This window comes from Prunus mume, linkage group LG3 (genome assembly GCF_029339155.1).
Source record: "Prunus mume cultivar Tortuosa linkage group LG3, ASM2933915v1, whole genome shotgun sequence".
In the NCBI taxonomy this organism is placed as follows: domain Eukaryota; kingdom Viridiplantae; phylum Streptophyta; class Magnoliopsida; order Rosales; family Rosaceae; genus Prunus; species Prunus mume.
Window position 1 is genome coordinate 11,865,420 of NC_142700.1, and position 24,239 is coordinate 11,889,658.

Genomic DNA, 24,239 nt, shown 5'->3' on the forward strand with positions numbered 1-24,239 from the left:
TCCAAAAATATAATAATCTATACAAAAAAGTTCCACAGCATTCCCTTTACAGCATTCAAATCGACCAGTCAATGGCACAGAAGCTGGACGTTATTGACTTTGAATTGAAGACGCAGGTAAAAACCACGGTTCTTAAATCACAGCTGTCAAAAATGAATTATTTTTTACTCTTATTAAAACAAAAAGAACATTTTTTACTTTTATTTTTAAACTCTGTGTAATTTTAATTTTGTATTTTTAATGAATTATTTATATATAATGAATTATATATATATATATATCAAACTGTAATTTGAAAAGAAAAAAAATATATCGCTTTCTAGAAAATACGGCAAACAATATCATTAGTAAAAAAGTCATTTTCAACTGTGTATGAGAGCCATGTGACTCACTTAATCCAAGGCAAATAGCTATCAATGTTTCCCATTTTAAATTCATCGAGGAAGCCCCATCTATTTTTTTTATTGACAGGGATAGGAATCATAGGCTTAGCTTCAGGTCCCAGGTAGAAGAAAAGGAAAGATAAGCTTCAGTAAAAAAGAAGATGAAAGGGTGCTGGCCATAGCGTAAACAATTTAAGTGAGTAGTTTGATTCAACCAATTTATTTTTGTAAACAATTGAACGAAGGTTTTATATTCTCTTACGTCCAAACAATATAATTGAAGACTTAGATATGCTGAAAGAAAAATATGTCGATTTTAAATGGTTCCAAGCGTCATTTGATATTAAACATGCAGTAATTAACCTATTACATTCACGTTTTCTAAATAAAACCACATGATGAAATTAACCCCAAGTCATCCCTACCGCTACCATCGTCATTGTTTCCTCAACAACCATCATCACTGTTTGTCACCACCTTACCATGGTCATCACTCTCATCGTCACCATCGTACCACCAACATTGCCACCACCACAAGAATAGAATTATCAAATTCCTTATTTAAAATCATTTTACTCATGCATTAGTCAAACGATAAATTTTACATAGATAAACAAATTCATTATGATTAACAAAATTGAAACCAAATTGAAATACGTGGAGGAAAAAGGTATATGATCTCTGTAGTTACTAGTAAGTAGGGTAATAATTTATTTTGATTTTGATTTTAGTAAGGGTCGATACATAAAGTTGGCAAACTGCGAACCGTAGCATTATATATTATTGCCGCCATGACAGTGTCATTTGACAGGGACATTCGGTTTGACGCTTTCAAAAAACAGTCAAAAAGCGAAAACCAGAGAAAATCTCCCTCTCACCGGCGGCCCTCTCTCTCTCTCTCTCTCTCTCTCTCTCTCTCTCCTACCTCTTCGTGTTTATCTCTTTCCAAGCATTTTCCAAAACCAAAAGGAAACGCTTTTCTCTTGCTTGGCCTTTATATCATTTTATCTCATTCATGAATCACTCTCTTCTTTGTCCCTTTCCCTCCATACCAAGTTACTAACCACTCCCTCTGTTTCTATTCTCTGCTTCTGTCTCTGCTTTGTTGTCGTTTTGTTGAGTGTAGGACGCTAAGCTTGTGGTTTTGTTGGAGACATCGAAAGCAGTTTTTCTTTTCTTCTTTTTTGGTTGTAGAGCAAAATGGGGTTCGTGATTTCGACCTCTAAGATTGTTTTTGCTCTTGTGTTGGGGTTTCTGGCGTTGAATTGCTTCACTGGGTTTGAATCGAATGCTCAACTTCTGCCTTTGGAAGAAGGTAAGTACAATAATTCATCATTTTCGCTTCAAATTTTTTGATTTTGGCTGCGAAACGTTTCTGGGTTTTCAGATTTTGTGATGCTTTTGTTGTTCTGGGCACTGCATTGCATTTGGTTTGTTTATACACTTAGTAGTGAAAACTACTCTGTTTGGTTCCCGAGAAAACTCTAGGAAAGCGAAGAAATTTGAATTTTCTTAATGTTCTTGGACTTCATCATCTGCATCAGTGTCTGCTCTTTTTCGCTTTCTATTGTTTGTAAAGTTCCTGACTTTATTTCTCTCTGGTATTCGTTTTTGAAACTACATGTGTTTTCACTTCTAGAATAGAAATTGACTGTCTTTTCTCCATCAGTTTTTTTTTTTCTCAACATTTTCTCAGTAGTCAAACGGTACCCACTCCAAGTTTTGATCTTATAATCCGATGTTAAAGTCATATAGTTCACAGTTTTATCAATTAGTTTGAAGATTTTTCTCCGAGAGATTCGTATAATCTGATTTGTCATTCTTCTCTGAATCACTATCAATGTCTTCTGCTATAGGTGGAGGACCAACCATCTTGCTCATGTACAGAATTGAGTTTTGTCTTGATAGAACTAGCAGCATCATAAGCCATCATCTTTTTGGCTAAAGAAAATATCCCCAACTTTTGTTGTTTTACTGATAGGATCGTCACGGTCAGAGAGGAAAATGAGTTTTGGTCGATGATTTTCCTTTCATCTTAGTGATTTATGTATTTGCGGGCCCAGAAGAGTTGCTATAGTTGGAGCCCACATGATAATGGAGAAATCTCCACGTGATGGTGTATAGATCGCAGGCCTTATTGGTTCAGTAAATTCCTCCCAGTTGGCTCTGCAATCAATGGGGAGAGTAAAAAATGGTGATGAGGGACATTATGGTCCTTAACAGTTTATATGAATGCAAGTGGCAGAGTGGGCAGCTCCATCTTGTTGCATTGATGTTACCAGTCATGAAATTTATTTACAAATTTTATATATTTGGAATTTTAATCTTAAATTTTGGGCAATGATTTCCCCACTCCTATTTTATCCACTTACACTCCTTTTTTAGTTATAAAAAAAGAGTGTAAGTGGATAAAATAGGAGAAAAAAGAGTGGGGAAATCACCACTCTAAATTTTTATCATGATTATCTGTTTGGTTTGTCATATAGCAAATGTTGTGTGTTGATTGCCTCTTACTAAAAGTGCACCAATAATTGCATGATTTGACCCCTTTTTAAATTGGTTTTAACCATATTTTGCATTTTATTTTATGTTTTTAGGATATAGAGAGAGTCCTAATTAAAAAACAAATAGTTTTACAGCCTGTGATTTATGAATAATGCTACTTTTATCACATTTGTATATCACATTCTCATATCAACTTATGTGACAGATAAGGTGGACAATACATCAGTTAAAATTAATTTAATATTTTCTTTTTTCTTTATGATTTATTGATACTTTTTAATTGATGTGATTGTCCACTTTATTTGCCATATAAAATATTATGAAAATATGATATACAAATGTGATAAAAATAGCATTACTCGTTGTTTATTATGAGTTTTGGTCGACTGGAATTAGTTTTAGCTTTAGGGTTGATTGGGACCGCTACATAAATGCCTTGTAGTGTGAACTTGGGCTGCTTGTAGTTTTGACCAGATCCTCTGCCACCTATGAATTGAGAATACTAATAAATGGTCAGTCAGACCTAAGGAAAATGATATTGTTAATTAGTATGAAAAAATTGACCATTTTTTCTGCATATGGATTTTGACCACGTGATCTATAAGTTGTGTCAAAGATGAGCCTGACACTTGATATGGGCAGTTTTTAATCTGAGATGACACTTCGACTATTGCTTTGGAAGCCTTTAAGAATCTGCTAAATGTTTTTCTTTTTTGCCTGAAACATCCACTGGAATTTTTTTTTCTTCAGTATATTATGAATATATGTTCAAAGTCCGTTTTGATGCCATTGACTAATAAAAACTCAAATGTGGTGAGTTAATGAACAAGTTTTTCAGAAAGGCTTGGTCCGTTTTAGTAATTTTTGTGAAGATTAAACTTGACATAAAGTTTAAAACTTGGGTGTGATTTAGTAGTTTTATAGGTGCCAATAGTACGTGCACTCTTTAGCATAAGGACACCGCTTGCCTCCTTTCCCGGAAGGAGGCATTTATTGGCTGTTGAAAATACTAGGTTTTTTTCTTCTTCTTTATTTAGTTATTTCTATAGTGAACCTATTGCTTCATATTACTAATTGATTTGTACGTGACAGTGAGAACTCTTGAAACAATTTCCACAAAACTACACAACACTCTTTGGAACATCAGCCGAAGTTCTTGCCAAGGTGGTGGATCAGGCTTTTACAGATACTTCACCAACAATATTCTAAGCAATGTCACATGCAACTGTTCCTTTGCAAACAACACTTGCCATGTCACAAACATGTACGACTTTTTTGGCTTGAAGTTTTATTGTTTTGAATTCCACTGTCAAAGTTTCCTTTGCTTAAATTTTGGCATTGCAGTGAGCTGAAGGGTCTCAATTTAACGGGAGTTATACCTGATGAATTTGGAAATCTTACTCATCTGGAAGAAATGTAAGTGATACGTATTTTGGCTTGTTGGTTCCTTAGCTTATTGAATTTTCTTGTGCATAACTTGAGTATAGAGATGAATTGTTATTGGTGTTTTAGTGGAACATTTAACTCTGAGTCTCTCAGACGCCCTGCCATATTCATGGTTCTTCCAGATAAAGATAAACAAGTATTGAGTTAAAGAGATTTCAGCCTATTTTCCATGCATTATGAATCTCCTTCAGGAAATAGTACCTCTTTTGTTTAATGATCACAACCAATATAGAATGTGGGAAGACTAAGCTTTTTCGTTAAACAGTGATCTCACTCGTAACTACATCAATGGATCAATCCCTGCAAGCCTTTCTCGTGCTCCTCTTCGCATTCTGTAAGTGATTAATATGCCTTCATATCACCGAGGAACTTAATTGATCGCCATGTGTTTTCTTTAATATCTGTCAGGCCTATTAGCATGTAACTGTTGGTATGCTGCAGGTCTCTTTTGGGAAATCGACTCAGTGGTTCAATTCCTGCGGCAGTTGGTGACTTTACTATGCTCAGAGAGCTGTAAGTCTTGCACTGATGTTCTTTTTCTAAATGATAAAAAAGAAGGAATATGCATGCATAACCGTCATTGCCAAATTCCATTTTCCAGGGTGTTGGAAGATAATCAGTTTGACGGGCCTCTTCCCCAAAGTCTCGGGAAGTTGACTGACTTGGAAAGACTGTAAGACTGCCTTGCTATTCCTCATTCAAATCTTTCATTTATGTCTGCAACCACTGCAGCCAAGGGAGGAAGCTTTCGTTGATCAATCAGAAATTTCCTGCCAGACTCATTTAACTAAGTTTTTTTTTCATCTGTTTCATCTGTTTCAAGAGTAAAATGTATTTATGCATTAGATGGTTCATTTTCTTGGCTCCCTAGTGTTAGCTTTTCGACAAGTCAGTTTTGATTCTATGTGCCCTTTCTGACTCACTGAAAAAGAGTTTGCATTCTATATATATTGGAATTTTATTGATGCAACTTATATGTATGATTGATATCAGCACCTTGTTATGTATAGAATACCTGGAATTTTTTTGTCAACCTGGTTTGAGGTAAATGTAACCTACTCCTTATTTCTACAGCCTTCTTTCTGCGAACAACTTTACAGGGACAATACCAGAATCATTGGGAAATCTAAAGAAATTAGATGATTTGTAAGTGATGCAACATGACCCAATTGTTTGGATGTCTAGTATTTTTGAACAGAGAATTTCTCATCTTCTTTTACTGCCTGCAGTAGGATAGATGGGAGCCGATTATCAGGGAAGATACCTAGTTTTATTGGCAACTGGACGAATCTTGAAAGACTGTGAGTGCTGCTCTTCATTATATTCATCTCCCATCTTTTACTCCTTTAAATCAAGTTTTTGAATGTTGGTTAATGTTTATGTATTTTTGTGCACTGAACAATAAATTTAAATATGTTGCAGTGATATGCAAGGCACATCCATGGAAGGCCCCATTCCTTCCACCATCTCTTTGTTGAAAAACTTAACTGAATTGTAAGAGCTCGCTCCTCTATCTTGTAATTACAATGAAACAAATAAGTATTTCTGACGTTTCTTTTGTATCAGGAGGATTTCTGATTTGAATGGATCAAGTATGCCTTTTCCTAATTTGACAGATACGAAAAATTTGGTGATAGTGTGAGTTCAAAATCACATAACCCTATCGAAATTGTGATTCTGTGTAGTTATTAACGCAATTCTGCTAATTCTTGGTTGCATCTCTGTGGCTCAGGACTCTGAGAAATTGCTCAATTAGTGGTCTAATCCCAGATTACATTGGCGATCTGACAAAATTGACAACATTGTGAGTGCTTAGCTTAAATTTACCATCGTCAAACTGAACCAAAATGAAATTTTCAGTTTTGTAAATTGCTATCAGTTATTGTTACAAAACTTTCAGTTTTTTCAAAACCTTGTTCACAAAATGGAGTAGATTCATGTTATATTTTGATTCTAATTATGTTTTGCAACCCATCAAGACAAATATCTGATATATGATAGTTCTTTCTCTCTTGTAGAGACCTGAGCTTTAACAAGTTGACTGGCGAAATTCCAGAGAACATTCAGGGTGTTGATAGTCTAGATTACATGTAAGTCAATTAAATAAATCAAGCATTAGTTTAGTTGTGCAAATGCTTTGCATTTTATTTATTCCTTGAATTAGCAATTATCTGCATCTTTCATTTACTGTAAGTTTTATGGATGCAGGTTTTTGACCAACAACTTACTGACCGGACAAGTGCCAAATTGGATAATTAACAACAAAAATAACCTGTTAGTCTATTACTCTATTACTAATCTATGAAGTTTTGCTCATCTGTGTTTATTTCTTTACGCACTGGTTTAACTGTACAATTACTGCGACCAACTTTAACTTTATCTGTTTATCAATTATTTTGAATTTAGAGTTGTCATCAATGCCATGAAATTTCTGTTGCAGGGATTTGTCTTACAACAATTTTACAGGATCACCTTCTGTTAGTTGCCCACAGTTAACTGTGTAAGCTTTTTAATATCCAAAGCTTTTCCTAATAGAGAATACACATGCACGCCTGTGCAAAGGCACCCACAAACTTAAGTACATTCCTCCTACATTACTCGCAAAATTCTTTGTACTTATCATATGCTCCTTGTTTGCCCTATTTTCTCTACTAATTCCTTTGATTATGAAACAGGAATTTAGTTTCTAGTTATTCGTCTCCACAACAATCGTAAGTTTACTAAAACTTATAATTATTTTTTCATCAAACTTCATAAAATACATGTATGACTGAGCCTTAATCCTTTCAACAAATAGATGGTGCTTGGAGAAGGACCTCCCTTGCCCCTCAAAACCCCGATGTAAGTTTTGATTCATATGCGATTTTGCTTTCATGAACATGCAACAGCTTTTGAGTGGACGTGATAGGTGTCATGTCTAAATTTCTAATACAATTCCCGTAACACCTGCAGACCATTCTTTGTTTATCAATTGTGGAGGGGAAAGGATGGAGTTTGAGGGCAATGAATATGAAGAGGACTTAACCACTGTGGGGACATCACACTTCGTTTCATCATCTGATAAGTGGGGTTATAGCAGTACGGGGGTTTACATGGGCAAGTCTCGTGCAGATTACATAGCAAGAAACACATTGTCTCTGACTATGAATGGTCCAGAGTTTTATCAAACAGCCCGCCTTGCCCCTCTCTCACTCAAGTACTATGGCCTTTGCTTGATAAAGGGGAGTTACAAAGTAAAGCTCCACTTTTCTGAAATAATGTATTCTGATAGCGAGACATTCAGCAGCCTTGGGAAGCGCATATTTGATGTCTCAATTCAAGTGAGTAAAAGTGGGTTTGTATTATTGTCAAATTTTTCATTTATGATTGGTAATCTTTTCTTTTTTCTTTACAAGATTTGGTTTGGCTACATGGTAAATTTGGTTGAAGCTTGTAAAGTTGTAATTTGCTTTTTCCGCAGGGGAATTTGGTTTTGAAGGATTTCAATATTATGGAGGAAGCAGGAGGCGTTGGTAAGGGCATCGTCAGAGAATATGATGTTCTTGTTAACGGTAGCACTCTAGAGATCCACTTATACTGGGCAGGAAAAGGAACTACTGCCATTCCTGACAGAGGTGTCTATGGACCTCTTATATCTGCAATTACTGTGACACCAAGTAAGCTTCACCCTTGTTCTAGGATTTCTTCTTTTTCTTTCTACTTGCGTGCATCTTAACTTCATTTAAACTTTTACTTTCTTTTCAGATTTTAAGGTTGATACTGGGGGGCTATCTGCTGGTGCTATTGCCGGCATTGTAGTAGCGTCATGTGTGTCCCTTGTATTGGTTTTGGTAGTCCTCCGACTGAGTGGTTTCTTAGGGGGAAAAGATGAGGATAAAGGTAAGGATAATCTCTGCATATAAAGTTGCTCTTTGCCGCACTAATTCTTGCAAGTAGGGGATGTATAGCCAAGCACAGTGAATTGTATTCTGCATGATCCTCAACATCACAATAGGAGACAAATGAGCTAGTTTTCTTTCTCTTGTTTTCACTATGTCTCATTGTATGGTAAATATCTAAAATCCTTCCTTGTGGCAGAACTGCGTCGTGGGCTAGAACTACAAACAGGTTATTTCACTTTACGACAAATTAAAGCTGCCACTGGTAACTTTGATCCTTCAAATAAGATAGGTGAAGGAGGTTTTGGGCCTGTTTACAAGGTAATGATTACCATGACAATATTTATTTTCCCACATGTGAATTTGGCACTAATTCACTGCACAAATGTGAAATAATTGATGACTAGTGAAAGAAATATTCTTTGTGTAGATGTGATTCTGAAATAACCTTGCTCGATTCTCAGGGTGTTCTGGCAGATGGTGCTGTCATTGCTGTTAAGCAGCTCTCCTCCAAATCAAAGCAAGGGAACCGTGAGTTTGTTAATGAGATAGGCATGATATCTGCTTTGCAGCACCCAAACCTCGTGAAGCTTTTTGGTTGCTGTATTGAAGGAAACCAGTTGTTGCTTATATATGAATACATGGAAAACAATAGTCTTGCCCGTGCTCTTTTTGGTAAATACTTGCAACATCTTCAGCAGAATGTCATAAATTTGGAATAAGTCTTGTATCTTATTTCTCCCTCTCTCCCCCAAACATTTGTAGGTCGTGACGAACAACGGCTAAATTTGGACTGGAAAACTAGAAAGAAGATATGTGTGGGGATAGCAAGGGGATTAGCTTATCTTCATGAAGAATCAAGGTTGAAAATTGTTCATAGGGATATAAAGGCAACCAATGTGCTGCTTGATAAGGATCTAAATGCAAAGATATCTGACTTCGGTTTAGCTAAGCTAGATGAAGAAGAGAACACGCATATCAGCACACGAATAGCTGGAACAATGTGAGCATTCTCTCTCGCATATTTTAGCTTCACTAAGATGTATTAATATGCCAATTGAATTTTTTTGGACTAGAGCTTGTTATCGGACAATGATAATAAGAAATGCATATCTCTGGGATATGGAAACATGTATCTGTTATGACTATTCTGAGTCAGATTTGCGAAGATACAGTATATGGTTTGAACCCCTGAATTAAGCAGATTGCTGTATAATATTAGTGTTAATGAGTTGCGGGGTCATGAATACAGCGTGGCTAATGAATTGAAAGATATCTTGATACTTTCATTTAGAAATTTCTTATATGCTTCTCTTGGCCTTTGTTTGCTAATGATTAATGGCACCTTACTCACTGATCTGGAGCTATCCGCTATTTTTGCAGAGGCTATATGGCTCCTGAATACGCAATGAGAGGTTACTTGACAGACAAAGCAGATGTTTACAGCTTTGGTATTGTTGCCTTAGAAATTGTCAGTGGAAAGAGCAACACAAATTACAGGCCAAAGGAGGAGTTCGTGTATCTTCTTGATGGGGTAAGCTTTATCCGTTATATTATGTGATCTTTTGAAGATTAAGCATTCACAATTTCTTCAGTATGAACAAAAACTTTGTGTTCTAAGTGATTAAATATTTTGTTAAATGGTTTTCAGTAGAGACCTTCAAAAAATTTGTGTTCTAAGTGCTTGTTAGCTTTGCAATTTTCACTTGGAATAGTTCAAGAGGTGGTAAATGTCCTTGTTTTTCTACATGTAATTCAAGGCCTATGTCCTACAAGAGCAAGGAAACATGCTAGAACTCGTGGATCCTAGTCTTGGTTCAAACTACTCTAAAGAGGAGGCCATGACAATGCTTAACTTGGCGCTCTTATGCTGCAACCCATCTCCCACTCTCAGACCACCCATGTCTTCTGTAGTAAGTATGCTCGAGGGCAAAAGTCCAGTTCAAGCACCAACAATCAAGCGCGGTTCAGCCGAACAGGATGCAAAGTTCAAAGCCTTTGAGAGGCTATCACAAGACAGCCAAACACACGTTTCCACATTCTCTCAAGATAGTCATGTACGAGGCGCATCAATGGAGGGTCCATGGGTGGATTCCTCGGTTTCTCTTGCGAGTAAGGATGAGACCATGGAACATTCTTCGTCAACCAAGCTACTCAAGGATATGTATGATGTAAATTTACAGTGATGAAAAGCTGATGAAATAAAGGTTTCCAAATTCTTTTACTCAATTATATTGAATTTAGTCCAGAGATTTTTTTTAAAAGGGGTTAGTGGAAAATTTGTACTAGGAGAGTAGGAGACATGTTTCTGAAAGTATTGAACAAGAGTTAATGTGTAAATTATGTTCCTCCAACTGTACCCGCATTTATAGTCTTTTTGGTTCTGTAAGTCTTAAAATATCAACAAATTAAACACTTTGCCTCATATGATCAAAGTTCATACATATATATATATATATATATATTTGTGAAAGCTGAGGATGCTATGTATTTTAGATCTTCTTTCTCCGAATGGGTGCATATTGCTTCACAAATACAGCCACAAAAGTTACACCCTAGATGAGATATTTAAACATGAAAGCATTGAGGTGATGATGAGTGAAGCAATTGATCGAGGAAGGTGAGATGAGAATGCAGCTATGCTTCTTGATGTTTACCTAAAAAATCTTTTTGTTTTTGCAAGTCTAAAATATCAACAAATTTAACACTTTACATCAGTTTGAGATCCAACTTTCAAGATTTGCTTTGGTGTATGTTCCATTACTCCATTAATGAAAAATAAAAGGGTTTTTAGGTTTAATGGTCCCTGAACTTTGACTCGATTCACATTTTTGTCCTTCAATTTCCAAAATCATTTATGTGGTCCTTCAACTTCAGATTTTGTTAGGACAAATGGTCCTCTGTCAATTTTGTTATATTTTCTGTTAAATGCAGAGGCAAAATGGTTTTTTTTTAATTATTTTTAATTTCCACCTTTTGAATATTACTTTCCCCCAAAAAATAAAAAATAAAAAACTAAAAAATCTTCTTCCTATCCTCATCACAGTAGCCATAACCCCTCGGCCATGTTGTTTGACTGAGGATAGGAAGAAGGTTTTTTAGTTTTTATTTTTTGGGTGAAAGTAATATTCAAAATGTGGAAATTAAAAATAATACAAAAATGTCATTTTGCCTTTGCATTTAATAGAAAAAGTTAACAAAATTGACAGTCAGACTTTGTCTTAACGAAATTGAAGTTGAAGGACCACGAGAATGATTTTGAAAATTGAGAGACCAAAATGCGAATCGGGTCAAAGTTCAAATACCATTAGCCCTAAAAACCCAAAATAAAATTTGGAGATTGCTAATTTAGCTAGTTGGGCATACACCTGGGTAGGTGTGCCAGTAAACAAGTGTAGTGTTGAAGTGTGTGTCACGCTGCAACTTTATCTTTGCAGAATTAGACCCCAAAAGCTCTTCCTACCGGTTGTTGCACCATCCAATCTGAACCGCCGACTTGTTTTTAGCATCCCGAGAAATAACAGTTAGTGCCAAATCATCATTTCCTGCCTATAAGTATAAATTGTCCTTCCTACAGTTAAATTGGTTGCAGTCCTTTTCACTCACCAGTGCCTCTGCCTTGTTGTAATCTTTTCTTCCAATTCATCCCCATGGAAGAGCCAAGAATTCTTCAAGCTGAACTTGCTGATAATGGTGATCATGGGTTCTCACAGACCCAGGATGGTTTTTGGGGGTTTGAACCCGAATGTAATGTGGAACCACAAAGATTGTTCAATATGTTGAAATGTTCTATTCTCAAATTGGCTCTAGATGGGGCCTGACAAGGTGATCAAGGACCAGAGGACACCGAAAACTATCCTTTTTTATGCGAATCTTGCTCGGGGTTAGCTAAGTGAACATGGAGAAGTAAGGAGTTTTAGTTTGGATTCACGTGACAGCAATGCAATTGAAGAAAGAAGATATGAAGCTGAAAGTCCTTGGCCAGAAAATGAAAGGGTACGCAGAAAATCTGGTAATCCATTTCCTTCGCTTCACACAGATGACAGGGTATGGAAGGATTTTGCTAACTCTCTATTAGGAAGCTATAATCCATTTCCTTTGAACATTTTGGCCTTCATTGTGGTGTTGCTGATGAAAATCATAGGATTTCAACTTAGTCTAATGGTCAGCCTCTTCACTTTTCCAATTCGGTTATCCTATTTTTCCTTCATGCTCTTGTTGTTTCCGTTTCAAACTCTTGAGGCTCATTAGAGGGTATTTGATGAAAAAACTGCTGAGAATGTGGAGTGTCACATCTACAAATGTCACTTTAGCTGTATCTGAGCGCTTGAAAGCCCAAAAGTCACTTGCAGTGAAAGTAGGTTTGGCTTTCTTCAGGTCAATCTATGTTTGTTTCATGCTTTTTGGAATTCTGGCATCTGGGTTTGTACTGAGTGGATTTGTTATGAAACACCTAGTTCAGAACTCGATTCAGACCACAGAGACCCTGAACTCTGATTACACCAAATCAAGTCCTGTAGCTTTTGTTCCCCTCATGTCGTCTTCGGGTGCCCATGGTGACCGTGTTATACCTTATAATCACAAACTGCAGCTTGCTGTTTCATTGACCATGCCTGAATCCGAATACAATCACAAACTAGGTGTCTTTCAGGTATGATATTTGATCAACCTTGAGCTTCCGTTAAAATCTGTATAGCCACTATTGCAATGCTTATGTCTCATTTTTTACCTAATTGCAAATGCATTATTATGACTTTACCATTTCTTGTGCATCAAGGTAAGGGTACAGTTCTTGTCAGCAAATGGTATTGTCACTGCTAGTTCAAGCTATCCCTGCATGCTGCGATTCAAAAGAGGGCCAATTCATGTCATCGAAACCTTTCTTATAAGTGCTCCTCTTATTGCTGGTTTACAATCAGAAACCCAAGTTCTGGACATAAAAATGAGTGATCACATTGAAGGACTTGAGCCAACTGCCTGTTTGAAGGTGATACTAGAACAAAGAGCAGAGTTTCAATCTGTTGCAGGCATACCTCAAATATATGCCGGATCATTAGTGCTTCAGTCTGAGATTCCTCAGCTGAGAAGGTTTGTATGGTATTGGAGGAGAACAACATTTGTGTGGACAAGCATTATGTCATTCTTGACAAAGTTGGTGTTTATCCTAGCCTTTTTTAGAGCCATAACTGTCCGAAGGGGAAGACCCAAAATTGGTTTAAAAAGTTAATCACTCAAACATCATCTTCTGGCAGAAAGCAGCTGAAGTGTTTCCATGGAAGATTATGAGGATATAGCAGCTAAGTGTTTCTAAATATGTACCGTTAATTACAATGGAAACGCAAGCATGAAAAAGTGTCTTCTGAATTCTGTCTCATTATTTATTTTATCAAACTTTTTGAATGAAATTAATCATTGCCCAAGCTAAGATACTGACTTGGGAATTACCTTGCGAAAAAGAAAATAACACTAAGAAATGGGAAACTCCATCAAAGATTATTAGGAAATGGAAAACTCGAACTCGAGTTCAAATGTAGTGAGTAAATAGTTCCTAACTCGAACTCAGATTAATTATCTTGCAATTTAATGAATACTTCAGTTCATTACTTCACTGAATATTTCAATTCATCTTTTCTAGTACTAAGGCATATTTGAAGAGACCCATAATGAAAAGAATATTTTCTTTAGAAGGCCAGAATTTTAAATTTGTAAAAATTACATGCGAAGAAAAAAATTATACAGTAGAGATTACAAAAGAAAATCAGCAGCTGGTCAGAAAAGAAAGAAAAAAAATAAGCGCTCCCAAATACAGGAAAAACAGGGAACATTTGTATAATTAGCAGAACATTCACATATTCACATGTGGTATTGTATTTCAGAGCTTGAGACTATATACACTTGCATTTGCAGACTATGGAGCCAAAACAATCAAAACTCAAGGACATTGTTTAACTGAACAGAGAAGGAAGGTCGATCAACATTGGTAAGCGGGGTATCCACTCTAAAAACTAGCCCCGAGTTCCCAACATTTCCATTCCACTTGGATCTGCCTACCTGAACATGCCAGACCACATAAAGAAGAAGAAGACAGTAAGAAACAAAAAATCCTAGAACCTCCTAATAACTTTTGTTGTTTACTTGAAAATCATGAAAAAAATTTCTTTGAGATGTTTACATGAAAATAAAAACTTCAGTATAGCAAAGGCCACAAAGCTTGTTCTAGATATTGTGACAAACGAGCCCAGAGACCTATAGGCAAAGGCTGAAAATTATAAAATATACACTGGTGCCAGTAATAACTTACAGATATTGAAGCAAACACAGAAGGATGTGGTGTGAATGCACAACCACATATCAGGTTGAGCTCCTCCTTCACTGAGTGAATGAGTTCTGCCCGCAAACCAGGATTGCTTCCACCAAAAGTGGGGCATAAACTGACCATTGTAAAATTACATGAAACATGTCAACACCAAGTATGATGACTGTTGAAGCACTGGAAGGATGTGCATGAACTACTTGACCCAGTTACAAGATGCCAATACAATTGCTGTGCACAAGCTCAACAGGGATGTAAGAAAGTAATTTATAACATGCTGATTTAAAATATTCACACATTGCATTAAAAGTGCAACAGGGACTTAAAATATTATGGGGTAAAAGAATTGTGCTCACTAAACAATTTGACTTTGGAGAGACTGCTGAATACCAAATTAACCTCATCTATTCCTCCAATGCTGAACATGCCCATGTCAAAAATTCCAAAATTTCAATCCATTTCCTACAGTATGTAGACATGCAACATATGCATATATCACCTGTGTAATCTATGAAATATCACTAAATTACTCTCGTTAGCCCCAATTCAACTTGAGAATATGCTTTGGCCCAACCAACCCACCCATAAAATCATAGAACAAAAGGAACATACCTCCTAGGACCAATCAGTGGCCTCAAAGACTGACTCCTCCAGACCTCCTAGCCCTCTTAGGAAAAAAAATTTACGTTCGTGTTTTTCTTTTTTTGTTTTCTCCTTTTTTTTTTTTTCGGCGCAGCTTTTTATTTGTGAGACAAAGTGTGCAGAGACCAGAAGCATATGGTAGTACCATGTTAACATTATATTAAAATAAGATTCAGAACATTAACAGTTACATTCATTTCACTGCAACATTTTAGAGACAAGTCTTAACAACCAATGATGGAAAGACAATAATGTACAGATTTACTAATAGAGAGACGGCAAAAAAACCTAACCTGAACTGAATTGTAGGCCTCACCATGAGACCAGATCTCTGCCAAGCCAAGGCTTGTGAAAGACCCAGTGTAAAAGACTTGTCTGGCCATTGTATCATTGGGGTGATGCGTGTTCCCCACTTATTCTGAGAAACATTTAAACTATCTTAATTCTTTTAAAGCAAGAAGACTAACTAATGAGAATACCAATGTGTATAAGACCATTCTGTTATAAAATGAGAACACTACTACAATGATTTGTTAAAGAAGATTACTAGTTTGCAATCTAACCTTGCGAGAGAAACTGAATCTCATTTCTCCAGGATATTGACCTTGAGCTTGTAGAAGGCCTCCACACAGAGGTAAGAAAGCACTTGTAGAAAGCCCTTCACCAGATACAAATGTAAATTGCCCGTTTGGAAACTGTAAATCAACAAATGACTGCAGAGAGAGAGAGCGTATGAGAATCAACCCCAAAAACCGAATAATAGTGCTGACACTGAAAAACAAATATACGAAGACACAGAAATCAACTTACACAGGCTAATGGATTCAGGCAGACCATTGACATTAAGAGCCACCTTCTGTGTTTCGACCACACGGCCGGACAAAGGGAATGCATCCCATTCTAAAAATTAAAACAAATGTGCATATGAGAACACAGCAAGGATTGTTCTCAAGGAAAGAATCAAGCTGCTATACGTGACATAGACCTACCATGACAACAACACTAAGGATAAAAAAAGAAGTGAAAAAATCACCAAAATAAATCATAAAAAGCATCCGAAGGATAAGAAATCATCAACAGAATGGAACTAGTAGCTAAGCATGATCGACTTTAATGTACTATTTGAAAGACCTAATTGTCTTAAATTTTTGGAAATATTAAGTGCTGCCAAGGATTGATGCAGCTGTTTCATTAGGGTGCATTGTCATTTTGTTGGGGAAAATAAGCACAAGGCATTAGATGTTACATTTTTATATCTTTTGTAGTTCCCTTGGTTCAAGTATAAGTGTCCGGCTTTCTAAGAAACTAAACATTCCTTAATATTGAGGAGCAAACAATTAAGAAGTCACTTTGTGTGCTCTTTTAAGAGACTACCAGATTCGATCCTCTCTATTGTAGAACCAATCTGGCAGGTTGGATGGTAATGGCTGGGCTTTTGAAGGAACTAAAAGTTCTCTTAAGGTTTTGATTGGCAATTGTTGAGAACCAGTTTGATTAGTCCCACCACATAGTCCATGCAATTTGTTTCTCTCTCTCTTGTAGACTTTTTTATTGACTTACATGGTTTTTCTCTTCTACAGTACTTCTGGTGCATTTGGATGCTGTCCCTCTGGTCCCTTCTAATGAGACTTTCACTTATAAAAGAAACAGTTACGTAAAAGACTATTCCTTTCTTATGCTGTTACTGATGCATTTAAAAAAATGATGCATGGAAACAATGAAGTATAAATGCAAGGTAGAAAAGATATTCCAAACAGTCAAGTTTGTGGATCATACGATTTTGGGGAAAAAAAAAGAGATAAGTAGAGCACAACTCAAACATAAAACAAACTTTAATGCTAATTCTAGATAGATAGTATTCATATTCATGTTTATGATTATGTTTGATAAAGAACTGGTTGTCACGTAACAGAAAACCATTAGTCAAATGAATTTAATCATACCTTCCTATCATAGCCATACCAAAGCAAGTGTTGCTTTGACAAATGCACCGGAAGAAGAAGTGTCGCATCACGAACAAAGAGTACAGGCCCAAGCTGGACAAGGAAGAGTGATGAATTGTCATTTCTAGAGGTGGAACTGCCACTCGAAGCCTCTACTCTCCATAGATCTCCCCTTGCAAGGAAAGAACTTTCTAGCTGACGTGTTCTACTATCATAAGTTGTTGAGGTATTTATGCTCCCCTGCACTCCATAAGAATGACAAATTAAAAAATGCACATGTAGAAGTTTCAGGTGCTCTTTAGACCTTGCCTATGATAAAAGTTTGACAAGCATCACCCAACCCAAAAAAAAAAAAAATGCATCCTGTTATTGCAGCAATAACAAAATTGACAAACATATACAAATTTCAGGCACTCCTTTTTATCTCTGCTTGAAATTTTACGAGAGAATAACGAGACAAACATATAAAATTCCCGAAAATGCAGCTAATTGTTTGAGAAGTAAGTGATAACAACAAAGATGATGATCATAATCATACATATGATAACAACAATAATAACAAAATGAAAATGCTAAGATGAAAAACTTACCAGTGGTCTACCCAGAAGACCAGCGGACCTTAGATTCAAGCCAGCAAGTTCTTCATCCACCAAACCATCAGAGACACCATCACTCTCCACAACCCTGAAATCCTTCGAGCGTTCCTTCAATGGCCCCAAATCCTCCTTACCACTCAAACTCGCATCTGCTCTCTGCCTAACCTTATCCGAATCAATTCGAACAGCCACTATAGCAGCATTTTCATCATGCCTAAACGGTACCGGTAAGGTCCTAAAGAACTGTTGAACCATCCCATTCAAGCACGCCCCGAAATCCGCCCCGACTTGCCCGATCCTGTTACCGATATTGAGAATCGCGGAAACCCCATTAATCCCGGAGTTCTCGGCCACCAACCCAACAAAGTCTCTCTTGCCGAAACTCTGGTTCGGGAACTCGAGATCGAAGAGCTTCGACGTGTTAGGGTTAGGCCAAGCGAACGACGGCGTACTGATGTGGGACTGAATCAAACCCGTGAAGCCCTGCGCAAGGCGGTCCGCTAAGTCCTGGCCATGGCGCTGAACCTCCTCCCAAGCTTCGAAGGACCTCTCCACAGACATTTCAGCAAAAGTTGAAAGCTTTTTGTGTTGTTCCTCTGAAACAGTCACAAGTTCTTCATGGCCCAGAAACAGTGAGATTAGGATTTTGATTTGAGCTTCTAATAATGGAAAACCAGAGCTTTCTTGAGTTTTGATAACAATTTCAAGCTTGAAATTTGAGCTTTCGAGCTTAGAGTTTTCAATCTTAAATCGTAAAATAAAAATCCCAACCTGTTTGAGATTTGTAATGGAAAAAACAAATCTTTTCGAGCTTCTGATGATGTCAACCAGACCCAAAACCGTGAAATTACAATTCCGAGCTTGAAAATCAAAGCTTTCGAGCTTTTGGGGTTTTCTGTCAAAAAAATCCTGATTTTGAAAAGAGAAAACGATGTTTGTGATGGGGGAAATTCGAACTTGAATCTTCTATAAGCTCTAAAGAATCAACTAAATATAAAATGAAAGGGCAGGGCCATTAGGGTTTTTGATTTGGGGAATCGCAAGTTACCAAGTAAGTGTGGAGTAGTAGGAAATAAAAAGGGGATTGGTGGCCTGAAAATGGCGCAGGGTGCGTAGTGCGCACATAGCTTCCGTTGATGCCACGCAAGCGGCAAAAGGATGTGTCATTTGTGTTGTGGGGATGTGTGGAGTTGAGGATAGAGGAGGGAATGTTGGTCCCCACGTTGGTGGATGTAGAGGCCGTCACTGACCAATGATAAATTTAATAAAGATTTGAAGTTTTAAAATTTAAAATATATGTCGACCCTTTGTTTAAGGTTGAACATTTGTTTGGGAAAAAGTTTTGTTCCGAAAATGTTATGGGTATCACATTTACTTAACGTATTGTGTATCGTATTATGAATTTTGTTTTTATTAGAAAAGTGGTATATAAATGCGATTTTTTAAATATTTTTCGTTTGAGAAGTGTAATGATTTTCTTTCAAGTAGAAAGCTTGAGAAGTGTATGAAACATGTTACACATAAGTTTTCTTCTATTCGCGAGGGTTATTGGTAGAAATATTAATGCTGTTATGTTGCCGCAGATTTGATGCATGCAGACAGTTTCACTGCGTCGCTTAATATGGCCGTGCATTCTTTGGCAAGTATGCCTTGAGGATTTGAGACCAAGTCTTAAAAAGTAAAAAAAAAAATGCCATTGCCTTAATATTTTCAAGTCGTGATTTACATTTGTCGCCAAATGTGGTGTGGTTGATGAATGAGTATAAAGGGTTGTACATGAGAATTTGCCAGACCATGAACTTTGGATGGGGTCTCAATTTGTCTCTCTGTTTTTTTTTTTCCTCAACAAAAGCCCTTTCCTACCACATCTAGATGTCCTCATCATGGTGAACTTTCCCAAAACCACAAGGGCTTTCTTTGGTCAAAAGATAACAAAATGAAGATATTCAAAGCGACAAATCTCTGTGGGGTCATTCCAATATCTTTGATTCTCAGTGGCAAACAGACAAATTCTCATATGAATAAAACTGTAAGAGCACTTTTTTTTTTTTTCTTCCCTTTTTTCCTATTTTTATAATAACAAATTGTCATACAGAAAACATGCCAAACACATACCAATAATGTCAAAGAATGTACAAAAGCCAATGGTAAAGAGAAGAGACGCTCTATAATCTATTCACTCGTTGGAAACGGTTTGACCATTTTGAGCAGCTATTAAGCCCAATTCAATCCCCTTCGACCATTGAGCCATACCACTCCTTTCCAGTGAAATTTAGGTAATGAGAGACAATGACGAAATGGTTGTGAAAACTATCCCACTCCTTGAAATAACTAACTAAATAGGACTAAAAACTAGAAAGAAACAATCTAAAAAATAAATGAAAGGGAGCTACCGGTGGTGCTCACCTTGATTCCTTTTCCTTTTTCTGGCATTGCAGAAACAAGGAATCAGAGTTAGTTCGATGACAAGTGATCGGTCACTTTGCGCAATCCTCTACCTGTAAATAATATGGTTCAAGTGAGCAAACAAATAATCCATTTGATCTAGCAAATCAAATGTACAGACCAACAGACCTGGTTCTTGAGCTCCCAAGAGTGAGCTCCAGATCATCTGATCCACACTCTTCGTGAATCCTCTCTCCTTCCCATGGCTTAACCAGCCCTGCTGCGTTGCATCCAAATGCAAACTCATCAGAAATCACCTCGGACATTGGAATGTCTGCAGTGTGATCAGAGCCGGCTGCAATGGCAGGAGAGCATGTCCCGCTTTGCCCCGGAGTCCACATGCGAGATCCACCACCAGCTAAAGCCTCATCCTTAAACCCAAATGGGTTCAAAGCGACAAGGCTAAATGTTGGAGAAGTTGGTCCATTGGGGATCCGAAGCCCAGCAAACCATTCTGGATCAGGAACAATCTGCCGTCCAGGGCTTGGTGGAGTAGAAGATGGCAGGAAGGGGTATTGCTGCCCGCCCCACCCTGGGCGAGCAGACTGGTCATCCCAGTCAGTTTTCATTCGGGGTGTTCTGGCAGTTGGGGAGCTTAATGGAGGGGTAACAGGAGCACTGATAGAGCCACCATGGATGTGGAGATTCGGTAGTTTAGAAGAGGAGGCTGAAGAGGATCCAGATGAGAGGTTTTTGAGCCATGGGATAAGGGACCTGCCATCGGCATTCTGATTAGCAGCATAGGAAGACGATGCCGGGCTTGGGAAGGAAGAAGAGCCTGGGCTTGGATTGTAGGAAGCACAAGTACTTGGGTGGCAAGACGAGCAAGGGCTAGCTAGTGTTGATCCACCCACCACGTCCATGCATTCAGCAGGCTTGCATCCCTGCACACATTTGAAGATGATAAGTTGCACATAACAAAAAACAAAAATAGATAATGAGGTTCAAGAGTAATTGCATAAAGCCATAGTCAGAGGTTCATTAAGAACAAATTAGGCTGATAACAAAGCAAATACAGAAGAACCCTCATCTGTTTCAGCCTTAAATGTATGTCCATATTCATAAGAAAATGCATATACATATATATCTGTTGCTTGTGTTTCACCTAGTATAACAATAAATTGCTCTGTCACGTAGTTATTTTCCCATTCTTCAGGGTCATATCAAGGTGCCAGCTTGGGCGCTAGCACCTACAGGCTACAGTTTTCTTTTAGGGAGAAAAGGAATATATCACTGAATCAAGTAATGATATCATATGCAGGGATAAAAGTCATAAGACACATTCCCAGTTGGTGGCAACCTTCATTTCTCTTACAATACCGTGAGGACACCTAAGCAAAGTTGTGTCCTAAAAATTTCAGGTATAACAGTCAACTATACCTTCTAGAAACAATGTACCAGCAACATCCTATGAGTTGCCTGCCATATTTACTTCCCAAGCGATGTAAAATCCAAAGCAACCATGATACCTTCTAGAAACAATGTACCAGCAACATCCTATGATGCAGAAGGCAGATGTGGAGGCATGAATCTAAAATTGAATTAATCAAGGGGAAAAATTGACCCCAAGTTGCTGACTTAACACCACTACCATGACTTGAATCCAAACCATAGTGGGAAAATTTCAACACCTAACCAGTGTTGCCTCTAGGGGACCATTTCAATTAACCAACATTTTCGATGGTTTGGTGACTGAACTCAATTACACATGTAAGGTGCAATTATATGTACACACCAAATTACTCTGTATAGGCATTTCGTTTCGTTTCTGTTGGAACTCTTGCTATTACCGTAACACCAAACGAAAAATAGTAGCTGGATTTATAAGCAATTTTGTTTAAGATAATATAAAGCTTTTATTAAATGTAGAGGAATTAACAAAGGATGTATAGTTGTAATGTACCATATAAAAACAAACAATGTGACTATGACTCTAAAAAGAGGAAGTTATTAACTTTTAATAACTGTGAGTTATGAACTTTTTAATAACTGTGAGTTACGAACTTGTGATAAGAAACGAAATCTAAAAAATGGAAAACTGAGCACAACCCAGAAAAGGCTCTGCCTGTGTTCTCCTAAACAAAGTAAAAGGTTACTAACCAAATCTATCAACACAGAAAAAGAGATCAGAGTTCACTAAAATGGCACACAAGTACCCCTCAAAAGCCTCGAATTTCCACACCCAAGTGGGTATTTTAGGCCGCAAATTTTGAAAAAGAAGAATTAAAAAGGGTATCTTCGTCGCCTCGAGATCTACGTAGGTACAGGGGTTGCAGATTAACAGAGTCATCGGGAGCCAAAGAAATCATAGAGACAATCTAGTGCTTCTCTAGTGCTTCACGCGGAAAAGCGATCATACAAAGAAAGCAAAAGTAAAAGAAAGAAAGAAGAGCTAAAGGCTTAAAGCCAACAAACAAAATAACAGAGCTGACTAGATCTAACGTACACCGGTGACCGAATCTAACCCCACTGATTGTTTACCCCGGCTAATGTGCGCCAGTAACACCAGCGCATCTTAGCAAAACAGGCCGTTGTGCTTCGACTCCAGACAGCGCCCCGGCCAGCATGGGCCGCCGCATCCGGCGTACGTTAGATACTTCTACTAAAATGCGCCACTAAGGCAGCATGATCAAAATTCCTAACCAACCCTTGTTATCGTGCACCGCTCGTCCAGCGCATGTTAGCACTCGCGCTAACTGCGCCGTCCGCCGGAGCTAAAAGCCTAACGATAACTACTGTTCGAATTCAGCCATCTGTTTAAGTTTGTCTAAGAATCAATCAACCGCGGTAAAAATTTATCAGAAGAAAAGATATTGATGGTGTATACTGCTAATGAACAATTTAACAACGGTAAAATAAGAAATCGAGTTTTATTTTCTCCTTTTTTACCTTGCGGTAAGTGGTGCCGTCCGGTTCGACGGTCCAACCGGCCTCGTCGCAGAGAGCTTTGAGGACCTCATTATTGTCGCAGTGCTTGGGGAGCTTGTAGTTCCCGTACATTCTCAGACCGGCGAAGATCTTCGCCGCTATGGCTCTTCGCCTTCTCTCTCTTCTCTTGTTGTTCTCTCTCTCCTTCCACGTCGGCATACGCGTCCCGTACGTCATCTCCTATCAGTCTCTCGTCTCTGAACCGCCGCCCGCACAGCAACGACGCCGTTACGTGGAGAACGAGAGCTGAGAGCTGAGAGCTGAGATGAAAGTACGTGAATTTGGAGCCTTCGGAACCTGATAGAAGCTCCGGCGCGGACGATACGTTTGGGGGAAGAATTGGAGTGAATTCGACTCGGCCGGAGAATTGAATTTCGTGGAGGATCACTGAATCGGATCGGATCTTTGTGTGATCAGGTCGGGTTAGGAGGCTGAAGGGAAAGCGGTGTCGAAATCGGAAGGGGAGAAGCTGTGTGTTTCTTACTTCTGATGAAACCCCGGGAAAATGAGAAGTGAAAGCAGCATGAAAATGTGTGGGGTTTGTATAAACGAGAGAATTTTGGGGAGAACTTGTATTTGGTCCTATTTAATTGTTATTTTACGACCCTGCCATTATTGCTCTCAGACAGAGAGAAAGGGAGGGAAGGAGGAGGATATTTGGCTTTTTGGTCCATGCATTAGTTGAAAAAGAAAAAGAAACGCAAAAAGGAAATATTTTTCATTGGCCAAATATTCTGAAATTGAAGGTAATTTTTTACAATGGGACCCCTTTTATCTGAGGAGTGAAAAAAATGGGGCCCTTTAATAATTTATTGGCTTATTGTCTTTAATTTTGTTTAAGTTGTGTACAAAAACGATAGTACAACAGCAATATTATTGTCAAAGTTCAAATTCGTTAACAGACAATTTGGATTATTGAAATATAATGTCGAGTGTTCTAGGATAATGATACCGATGCTCTTGTTTCACTTACGTACACTCCAAATCGAACATTTTTAAAATTCTTTTATGCATTCACAAAAGAAGCTCAAGAGGTTAAAAAACGTAAGTGTCAATGTGACTAGGGTACAAAACAAATTTACTCAGCATCGGATCGGAGGTTAACACTTGGCACCTGCATGCACATGGCACTTCTCATACATGACAATTACGTCGACCCC

The 24,239-nt window shown here is 37.8% G+C and overlaps 3 protein-coding genes across 4 annotated transcripts; 1 reads left to right on the plus strand and 2 right to left on the minus strand.

Annotated features, from left to right (window-relative positions):
- Window positions 1–1,187: 1,187 nt before the first annotated feature.
- LOC103325961 (putative LRR receptor-like serine/threonine-protein kinase At1g53440) lies at window positions 1,188–10,637 on the plus strand. The gene is made up of 24 exons (XM_008228155.2): window positions 1,188–1,698; window positions 3,981–4,152; window positions 4,233–4,304; window positions 4,600–4,668; window positions 4,776–4,847; window positions 4,936–5,007; window positions 5,409–5,480; window positions 5,564–5,635; window positions 5,757–5,828; window positions 5,901–5,972; window positions 6,067–6,138; window positions 6,353–6,424; window positions 6,543–6,608; window positions 6,775–6,834; window positions 7,010–7,045; window positions 7,132–7,175; window positions 7,287–7,654; window positions 7,795–7,990; window positions 8,079–8,213; window positions 8,412–8,533; window positions 8,677–8,887; window positions 8,978–9,215; window positions 9,596–9,746; window positions 9,973–10,637. Exons 1-24 carry the CDS (start codon window positions 1,584–1,586, stop codon window positions 10,396–10,398), a joined length of 3,057 nt encoding a protein of 1,018 aa, XP_008226377.2. The 5' UTR covers window positions 1,188–1,583; the 3' UTR covers window positions 10,399–10,637.
- Window positions 10,638–14,016: 3,379 nt separating this feature from the next.
- LOC103325963 (uncharacterized) lies at window positions 14,017–18,851 on the minus strand. The gene is made up of 7 exons (XM_008228157.2): window positions 17,701–18,851; window positions 17,111–17,350; window positions 15,978–16,067; window positions 15,731–15,880; window positions 15,461–15,585; window positions 14,514–14,643; window positions 14,017–14,263 (listed from the first exon to the last, which is right to left on the minus strand). Exons 1-7 carry the CDS (start codon window positions 18,265–18,267, stop codon window positions 14,138–14,140), a joined length of 1,428 nt encoding a protein of 475 aa, XP_008226379.2. The 5' UTR covers window positions 18,268–18,851; the 3' UTR covers window positions 14,017–14,137.
- An 873-nt stretch (window positions 18,852–19,724) lies between these two features.
- BEH4 (BES1/BZR1 homolog 4) lies at window positions 19,725–23,695 on the minus strand. Of its 2 annotated transcripts, XM_008228158.2 has the most exons (3): window positions 23,041–23,691; window positions 20,281–21,035; window positions 19,725–20,204 (listed from the first exon to the last, which is right to left on the minus strand). In XM_008228158.2, exons 1-3 carry the CDS (start codon window positions 23,254–23,256, stop codon window positions 20,201–20,203), a joined length of 975 nt encoding a protein of 324 aa, XP_008226380.2. In that variant the 5' UTR covers window positions 23,257–23,691; the 3' UTR covers window positions 19,725–20,200. The 2 variants fall into 2 exon arrangements, with proteins under 2 accessions (XP_008226380.2, XP_088905042.1); XM_089048916.1 differs by lacking the exon at window positions 19,725–20,204 and having other exon boundaries at window positions 20,225–21,035; window positions 23,041–23,695.
- Window positions 23,696–24,239: the final 544 nt, after the last annotated feature.